This window comes from Zingiber officinale, chromosome 11A (assembly GCF_018446385.1).
Source record: "Zingiber officinale cultivar Zhangliang chromosome 11A, Zo_v1.1, whole genome shotgun sequence".
Classification (NCBI taxonomy): Eukaryota; Viridiplantae; Streptophyta; class Magnoliopsida; order Zingiberales; family Zingiberaceae; genus Zingiber; species Zingiber officinale.
Window position 1 is genome coordinate 97267948 of NC_056006.1, and position 9020 is coordinate 97276967.

Genomic DNA, 9020 nt, shown 5'->3' on the forward strand with positions numbered 1-9020 from the left:
TGGTCCAATGAAAATATAAGCATATTACTCATCTGCAGTCCACTCACTGTGAGAATAAAGCCACGGCACGACATGAAAGCAACGACACGACATTACACAAGATAAACATAAATCTTCGCTCAGCAATTCCAAAAATCTGCAGATTCCAACCACACGCTAGGACACTCACATGATTCCGGATTGAACTTTCACATAGAAATACCGGCAGAACACAAATTTGGAAAATGCCGTCTCTGCAGGATCCTCCACGAGTAGAATAGGTTCTCTGTGATGATTGTAAAAGAATTTACTGCTGTTTGCAATCTGCAGGCCGATCACCTTGCTCGCCACCAACTCTCTGTATATCAAAGAACCATCATTATTAACCAAGAGAGGAATAGCGCATCGATTCATTAAAGGCACCATTCTGCCGCGACTATAATACAATTGAACAAATACGTCAGCACACATGAAGAAACTCAAAAAATAAAAATAAACAGGAAAGATTTAGAAATGAAATATATTACCTTTTTTCTGGACTTGGCTTCCCCTTTATCCTCCTCATCTTCATCCTCATCTTCGTCATCCTCATCCTCTTCATCATCTTCATCATCTTCATCATCATCATCGTCTTCATCCTCATCATTCTCTAGTTCTAGCTCATCATCATCTTGCACAGCCTCCCCTGTGAACCATGAAACAGCATGGGGAATTATCTTGTCTTTAATCGCAGACCTGCCAATCAACACACTCACTATCAGCCAGGCAAATGAACAAGTGAATGCGCAAAAATGACTGAATCCTAGAACATGCATTTTAGAACAAGTAGAATGTGGATAACATGTATTTCCACAAATGTAGACAAGTACTGAACTGCAAGTTGACAACACAACTTACCCAATATCATAATCGACTTCCATCTGACTCTGCAATTCCTCAGCCTGCCCAAAGAATAATGATGAAATTAGTTTTAGTGTTACTCATTCAGTTCTTTATCACTTTCTTTTTCAAATGGAAGAAAGACTTACGGCTTCTTCATCAATATCTGCATCGTCTTCAGGTACTACTGGTGGATTAAAAAAGTTAAAGAAGCTCTCACAATTCTCAGTTTTAGTTATGGGCTTGGCATTCTTTGAACCCTTCTTTGGCTTCTTTTTCAGAATCTTCTGAGTCAAGCACTTCCCTGGAAACCATTCAATCTCAGTCCTGGAGCAAAACCCAAAAGTTTGTGAATATTTAGAACTATCATAAGGTAACTTTTAGCAAACTAAATGAAAAAATACATTACCCAATTGCTTTCTCCAAGATTGGTTCATCTTCATCAATCATGTGGTACGTTTTTGTCAGAACAGTGTTCTTGAAAAAAGGGTTGGTTTCAAAGAAAAATTCAAGTTTAAAACCCTTGGGTTCATTAATTCTGCACCACTTTATATCCTTCAGATATTTGAGAGCTTCCTCATCACGCTCTTGAATCTGAATAAAATTCTCCAGTTGACATCATAGAGTAAATAATCAAGAAGACTGGAGAAGTGTAATTATACACCCTACATTACCTCCTCTGCTAGCACTTCATTTGTTTTCATAGCATTCAGCCAAAATCCAGGCACACCTTTTTCTGTGACAAGGAAACTTTTTACAAAAAAGTGCACAAAATACAGCATAACATTTGAAACATTAAATATACCAAAAATTACCTTCACTAGCCTTAGTTGCAGATTCATCTGCAATGCCTTCAACTTCAGCAATTCCATTTACAATCTCATACCTCTGGGTTCAGCCAAAATACCCAAGTTAAACAAAATGAATTATCAAACTAAATCTAAATAACAAAATTTTAGCACTCAGTGTAAGGTCAATGCAGAGTATCTTGCACTCCAAAGTCATTTATAGATCCAGTAATACAAAATTAGAGAGCATTAAGGGCCACTACAATTATACCTTAGTGTACAGTGGTTCATAAAGCTTCTGGTATTTAGCTTCAAGTGCAGCCCTTTCCTCAAAAAACTTAGCCTCAAGTTCATCGTGTTGGCTCTACAAAGTAAAAACATGAAAAGACACTCCATCAGAATATAAGAGCATAAAAACCTTGTTTTGTGAAGTGAGTGGAATTAGTAAATAGGCTAGGCTATGTGTGCAATCCTATTTTTTTTAATAAAAATTAGAGATTAGGCATTCATAATATTACAATTTACGCCTACATCAACATTTGTACACTAATAAACAACAGAAAATGAGACAGTACAAATGAAATCCCCCTTCCAAATGTGGGGTGTATGCTATTATACAGTTCTCTCTTCAAGAAACAGAGTGCATCCAACTTCACCTCTTGATGGAATAAATTGCAAAATACTTGACATATGCAGTGATATGCTCATTCTTTCTGTATGTTATAAGTGACATTCAGCAAAATATAGCTAACTTTGGTCATTTGATAGAAGATATAAATCAGAGAAATTATAAAACAAAGTTGATGATATAAATAAACTAATTTCGTTTAAAACAATAACCCAAGTAATGAACTAACAAATGATGATAAAAGATTGATGACCAAAACCTTCAAAATAAATGTTAGAAAAAAATATATAAAGAATTCAGCAACCGCACTAAATGGCACAGACCAAGATAACATGAACAAGTTCAGTCAAGTAGTTTACCATTAATGTTTTCAGTTAACATTTGCATGAGATACAGCATACTATCTTTGGTCTTATCCATTGTAGCTTCCAACTAACATTTGTCAGTTTATTTCAATATTGAATTGCATCAAATTGAAATAACAGGCAACTACAACTACTTTTCTGAGCTCATATACAGAATGGGAAATCTTAAACAAGAAGTCAATAAACAGCAGTAGCAACCAAAGTAGTAAAGACTACATAGATTAATTTTACAGAATATGGTTCTAAAAAAAATCAACAATATCCATGGAGTCAATAACACAGGATATATGGAAAAGTAGGCTCGAAACTGTCAATCAATATCATTTGTAAAACTAACAATCCAAGCTATCGAGCACAGAAGTGATGTTTAATATTTTCGTCCAACTTAAGCGTCCTTCTAATTGTGTGTATCACAAAACCAACTTGTGTACTAACTGATTGGAAGGGAACACGCAAGGATTTTCTCTTGCAATTCTTCATAGTCAAACAGGCAAACCACGTATTGAATCCAAGTTCATACTGAAACAGGGTAATCAAAATAAAGCATCTCCCTGAAGTCATCTTAATAGATCCTTAGTACATCAAAAAGTGGGGGGAAAACAGTCTCGGAAAGAGTAAATCAACCTGGATCTCCCTCAGCACCTCGACGCGCTTCCTAATTACTGGGCTTAGCGTTTCCATTACCCCGGTATGCTTCCCTGCCAGGCTCTGGAGCTTGTTCTGGGTTCCAAAAATCAGCAGAAAACACGTCAAACCGAAAACGAAAAAGACCTCAACCCCTCCTCTCCGATCCCCAAAACATTAAGAAAAGCATCGCACCTTCAGCGCATCAACCAGACCAGCTTTATCCTCCGCACTCAAAGCTGACAGAAGAAAACAAAGGCGAAAATCAAACATCAGGATAAGATATTTGCAAATCGATCGAATAAGAAGAAAGCAAGATTAGTGAAAGAAGAATACCCGCGCGGAGATCGGACACGTCGAGGTTGTTCTGCTGCTTGTCGTTGCTCATCGTCGCACTCCGCCGCGGCCGCTATCCTCAAGACGAAAGGGTTCAGTAAAACCCTAGGGCGGAAGACAGCAGATACTTATATTGCTAATTTAGCAGTCGGTTAATCCAATATTCATTAATTTAGCAGTCGGTTAATCCAATATTCGACATTTCTTTTTACGATTATATTCGTCATTTTATTAATCAACAATGGATGGTCCTGCCAAATTTACAGGTGTCGTGCATCCGAGCCGGGTACAAAAGAAGGACCAGTTTATTTTATTTTTAAAAGAATATAAAACTTCAAATAGAAAAGAGGAAATACAGAAACTTTTCACTGCTCAAATAATTAGAAAAAAGAAAAGAAACCCTATAACTTCCCTAATATTGGAGAACAGATTCAGTGTCATTCCTTATCTCTAGTTCAGAGAAATAATAACACCAATCCAATCGGGTGACAAGATCCAACAACAATCTAGTTTATGAGAATGATTGATCTTCTGATCTGTCATTGCTTTAATTGTTTCTATCCACAGCGAACTAAGCAATTACTCTTCGCCATCCATTCTGTCCACACGAATTCGTATATCCCTATCTCTGTTTTTCAGAACAAAGAACAACAGATTGCTGGTGTCTCTGCGCGGTGGAGCTTACAAGAAGGCCGTTCCGGCGAGTCCGTGGTGCAACAGATTATGGGCGATGCTATCTCTAGCCTGCATGGCGCTCACTGATCGGAGGCCGTTCTCCGGCGCCATTTCGTCGTCCACCAGCTCGAACTCCAGATCCGCGTCCATCTTCTCCTTCCTCATCTCGCATATGTTGTGGAGCACGCAGCAAGCGCCGAGGAACACCGGCAAGTCCGTCAGCTTCACTTCCGTTCTCTTCTGCAGGCATCCCCACCGGCCCTTTAGCCTGGCGAAGGCCTGCTTCGCCACCCTGTGCACGTCCCCAATCTTCTCATTGAAGGCGTGCTGCGCCCAAGTGAGGTTCTGTTGGGCGTATGGGACGAGCACCCAGTCGAGGAGAGGGAAGCTGGCTCCGCCGACGACCCATTGGTGGCTCAATTGACCACCGTGCGCACGCTGGTAGAGCGCCGACTTCTTGAGCACCTGGTCGTCGGGCATGGAGCCGGGCCAGCCGATGCAGACGTCAGTGAAGACGCCGTCAGGGTCGACCACGCCTTGGATAGTGATGGTGTATGACGTCTTCTGGTTGCGCTCCGTATGGCGGCGATTGAAGTAGGCCGCAACGCCGACCTTGGGGGCGATGACGGGGATGTGGGTTGTGTACATCGCGCCCACCACATTGGGAATTCCTGAAAGAGCCTCGAACCGCGCGGAGGAGACGGCGGCGGCGGCTGGGGCGGGCCAGAGGAGCGACCGCGGCATCAGTACGTTGCGGATGGCGGTGCAGACCTCGAGGACGAGCTTGTGGCAGGTGGAGATTCCGAGCCCGAAGCGACGGGAGACAAGCCGGAGGGGCTCGCCGGTGGCGAGCCGCCACACGCACACCGCAACGCGCTGCCTGACGGGGATGGCTGCGCGGAGCGCCGTGTCCTCTTTCGCAATGGCAGAGCCAAGCTCGTCGCAGAGGAAGTTGAAGGTAGCGCGGGACATCCGGAAAGCGCGCCGGAACTCCTCCTCGGGGAGATCCGGGTGGTTGTACCGGTCCCACCAATCCCGGTTCCGGTCCTTCACCCAAAGGCGGCGTGGATGGGGCGCCGCCGACGGAGCAGGCATTGCCCGCGCAGGGGAATCCTCCTCCTCCGTGAAGCCGTCCGCCTGGGGCGGCGGGGAGGAGGAGGCGGAGGACTTGAACGCGACGAACCGTGTCGGGAGAGGATCATCCACCCTGGGACGTTTCTTGGAATTGTGATCCATGGCGGGAAAGGGGGTCAAGGAAGTCTGAGGAGCGGGGGGAGAGGCGGCGATGTTGTCTTCGAAGAAGGAGTAGTAACTGGAGAAATCGTCTTCGTCGAAGGCGACGGAGGGGAAGAACGGAGTACTCTGGTAGGCGGTCATGACATGGAGGAGCGCTGGAGATTTGGCAATTTGGGGGTGTAGCATCGAATGCGCAGGGGAGGTTATTTATATGTTGCGGCGGGGAGTGCGAGAGGAGGCGCGTGCACGCGGTTGGATCGGTCTTTTCGGTCTCCTTCGAGGAAGGAAGGGAGAGGCGCGATCAGGAGAAGGAACACTGTGGCGTAACCGCGGCTCACGCGGGTGAGTGGACCGGACCAAGATGGACCGCATCCTGCCCGTCCGTTTGGAGGGCTGGGACGGGGTTACGTCGGATTGGATAACCGAGTTGAGGGGGACGGTGGTCGTTTTGATTCCCAGACGAGTAAGTAGACCGGGTCCCACCAACTCGAAGGAAAAGAGTAATAATACAATTGGAAAGATTGTTTTGAAACACGTGGTGGGTGTGTGCCGGAAAGAGGATAGTGAGAGGAAGCGTCCGATGTGGTAAAGATATTTGATTATTAATGGTTATTTGACTAGTTATCAAGAAATATGTATATATATATTCAAAATTAAAGAAAACTTTCCAACTATAATTTTAATGAGGGCTGCTTTTCGCACCCCTCACACGTCCCTCTGCCCGGTCTCATCTCCTATTTTTATTTGCTTCCGTTTCTATCTTTTTCTTTTATTCGTTTTATTTATTTTTTAGTTTTATCCCTTATTCGTTTTCCTTTTTTTTAAGTTTTGTTTATTTTTTGTTTTTTATCAGTTTTTAAAAATTTTATCAATTTTTTAAATAATTTTTTATTATATATTTATAATCTTTTATTTATTTTTAGTTATAGATTATAGGAATTATTATTTGTAATGATTAAGAAGATAACTATGTGATCCGACATTAAGGTCGGGGAACCCCCTCGGGAGGACAGTCGATGTCACGTAGAGGTCAATAGTCAAAAAGGTTAGCATGAGGTTCAGCCGATCAGAGAAGGTGTGGGTCGACCGCCCGAACGGATCCGAGCGGAATCAAAAACAACCCGACGGGGAGTCGGGTTTCCGACGCTCATGGTGAAAAGGGTCGCCGGGCCGAGCGGCTATCCCACTCGGCTGAGGCGTAAAGCATCAATGCTGTGAAGGAACAGTCTCAGCCGAGCGCCCGGTCGGACCGATGCCTGCCGAGCGGATGGACGCTCGGCTCGAGGAAAAAGGAGACAAGGACAAGGGGACATTGGGAGACATCTTCTGACAACAGGCATGTTCAACGACCAAGTCATGCGCAGAAGCTTACGACAGAAGGTTCTACCGTCCCATCAAAGAGGTATTCGGACTGTAGCAGTATGTGTCAGGCATGTTCCTCTGACAAGCTCATACTAAGGTATGGTAAAGGACACGTGTACGCCTTGGTAGGTGTGCATACGCCTTCCCACAGCTTTATATAAGAGCCCTCAGACTTCAACGGAGGTACACAATCTCACATCTTCGGAGTGACTTCCTCGTTTTTCTCTTGCCTGACTTGAGCGTCGGAGGGTCGCCGCCGGGAACCCCTTCCCGGCCCGACTTCTTTGCAGGTTCGCCGGAGATCCATACGGCCGGTCAGAGATCCACATCATCAGTTGGAAGAGCGCCACGTTGTAACGCCCGCCCTCCCTGCTAACCCTAAGGGACGGGGCTACGATACTCTACGTACATATTACAGCGGAAGACTTAAAATAACTTTCTTAGTTTAATAAAAACTTTTCTTTTTGTTTTCAAATCCGAACTACACTAATATGGTTTCCATAACATGATAACAAGATAAATAGAAATATAACATCGAGTCACCCATATAGTACTACAATTTTTACAAAACCAAAGCGTAATTCTTAAAAAGTTCTTAAAGCAGGTTCTTATTTTGTTGCCTAGCCACCGCCACACACATCTTCTTGCCTCTCCTGCTGCTCCTTTAGCTCATCCAGCTTTTACCTTTATCTGTGGTACAAGGAAAGTAAGCTGTGAGCACTCAGGGCTCAGTAAATACCTTTCCTACTCACTAAAACCGAAAATCATCACATGGTCAAAAAATATCTCAACGTAACGTGATCTCAATTAGTCATGGCATAACATATCATACTCTTTAAGCATATCATGCAACGTAACAAAATCATAACTAGTCATGGCATATCATCCCTTAAAGCATAGCATGATACATAACATAATCATATCTAATCATGGCATATTATAGCATCATCATAAGGTAGCATGACATATCAAGCTCTTAAAGCATAGCATGAAACATAACATAATCATATCTAATCATGGCATATCATAAATCATAGCATCATCTCAACATGATCATAAAGTATATGTAATATGATTTTGAAAACATGTATCCGAAAAACATGTGTATGTCTCATGATCTTTAAAACCATTTCTTCTTACATATATACTTGAATATATAATCAACTTAAAGGGGATCCCGGCTATGTACCACTTACATATTGCGCGCAACCTATGTAGGTCCAAGGTAGCAAGTCATGAACCCTACAAGGCAAACATACTAGGCCCGAGTCTTACTCTATCGACCTAGGGGCACTTAGGAGTCCATCCCTAACGAGGCCCGAGTCTTATTCCATCGACCCCGGGGCGCTTACGGAGCCCACCCTTGGTACAAGCCACATAAAGTAAAGTACATGTCATACTTATACATATCACACATCATAAAAGCATGCATCACTTAGGCACACATCATATCATAAAAGTATGCATCACTTAGGCATACATCATATCATAAAAGTATGCATCACTTAGGCATACATCATGTCATAAAAGTATGCATCACTTAGGCATACATCATATCATAAAGGTATGCATCACTTAGGCATACATCATGTCATAAAAGCATGCATATTTTCACCACATAGCATATCATAAAAGCATGCATATTTTAAGCACATAGCATATCATGGGAAGCATAAATCACAAACATACATGTTTAAGCATAAGGGTGTATCATGTGATTATACTATCATAAGAAACATGGTAACATAGTTAATTTGGGTTCTAAGCTTCCTAATCCCTTGGGTTCTTATCATGGCCGAACCCCCTTAGATCTCAATTTAGGTAAAAACAACCTCCAAGCATGTGGAACCTAAATTATCATCACATCAATTTCATAGGAAGCATTATAAGCATGATTAACTTGGTTTCTAAGTTCTCCAAGTCCCTAAACTTCATGTGGCCGAACCCTATCAGGTGTGAAACAAGGTCTCAACTGTCATGAAAGCATGGAAACCTTAAACCATATTTATAGCATCTTTTTCCAAGTAACATAGTAAACATATTTGAGCTAGTTCCTAAGTTCTTCAAGCCCTTAACATATGTCATGGCCAAAATTTAACAAGTATTCATTAGGGCTAAAATCAAGCATACAAGCATGTGAACTTGAAC

The 9020-nt window shown here is 42.7% G+C and overlaps 2 protein-coding genes across 2 annotated transcripts; both read right to left on the minus strand.

The window, feature by feature from the left end:
* On the minus strand, positions 1 to 3757 carry LOC122031032 (nucleosome assembly protein 1;2-like). The gene is made up of 11 exons (XM_042590081.1): positions 3600 to 3757; positions 3459 to 3502; positions 3264 to 3359; positions 1918 to 2010; positions 1674 to 1746; positions 1533 to 1594; positions 1268 to 1452; positions 1008 to 1185; positions 877 to 920; positions 507 to 714; positions 1 to 337 (listed from the first exon to the last, which is right to left on the minus strand). Exons 1-11 carry the CDS (start codon positions 3649 to 3651, stop codon positions 287 to 289), a joined length of 1086 nt encoding a protein of 361 aa, XP_042446015.1. The 5' UTR covers positions 3652 to 3757; the 3' UTR covers positions 1 to 286.
* A 352-nt stretch (positions 3758 to 4109) lies between these two features.
* Positions 4110 to 5711, minus strand: LOC122031031 (protein ALP1-like). Its single transcript, XM_042590080.1, has one exon. The coding sequence runs from the start codon at positions 5694 to 5696 to the stop codon at positions 4281 to 4283; it is 1416 nt and encodes a 471-aa protein (XP_042446014.1). The 5' UTR covers positions 5697 to 5711; the 3' UTR covers positions 4110 to 4280.
* Positions 5712 to 9020: the final 3309 nt, after the last annotated feature.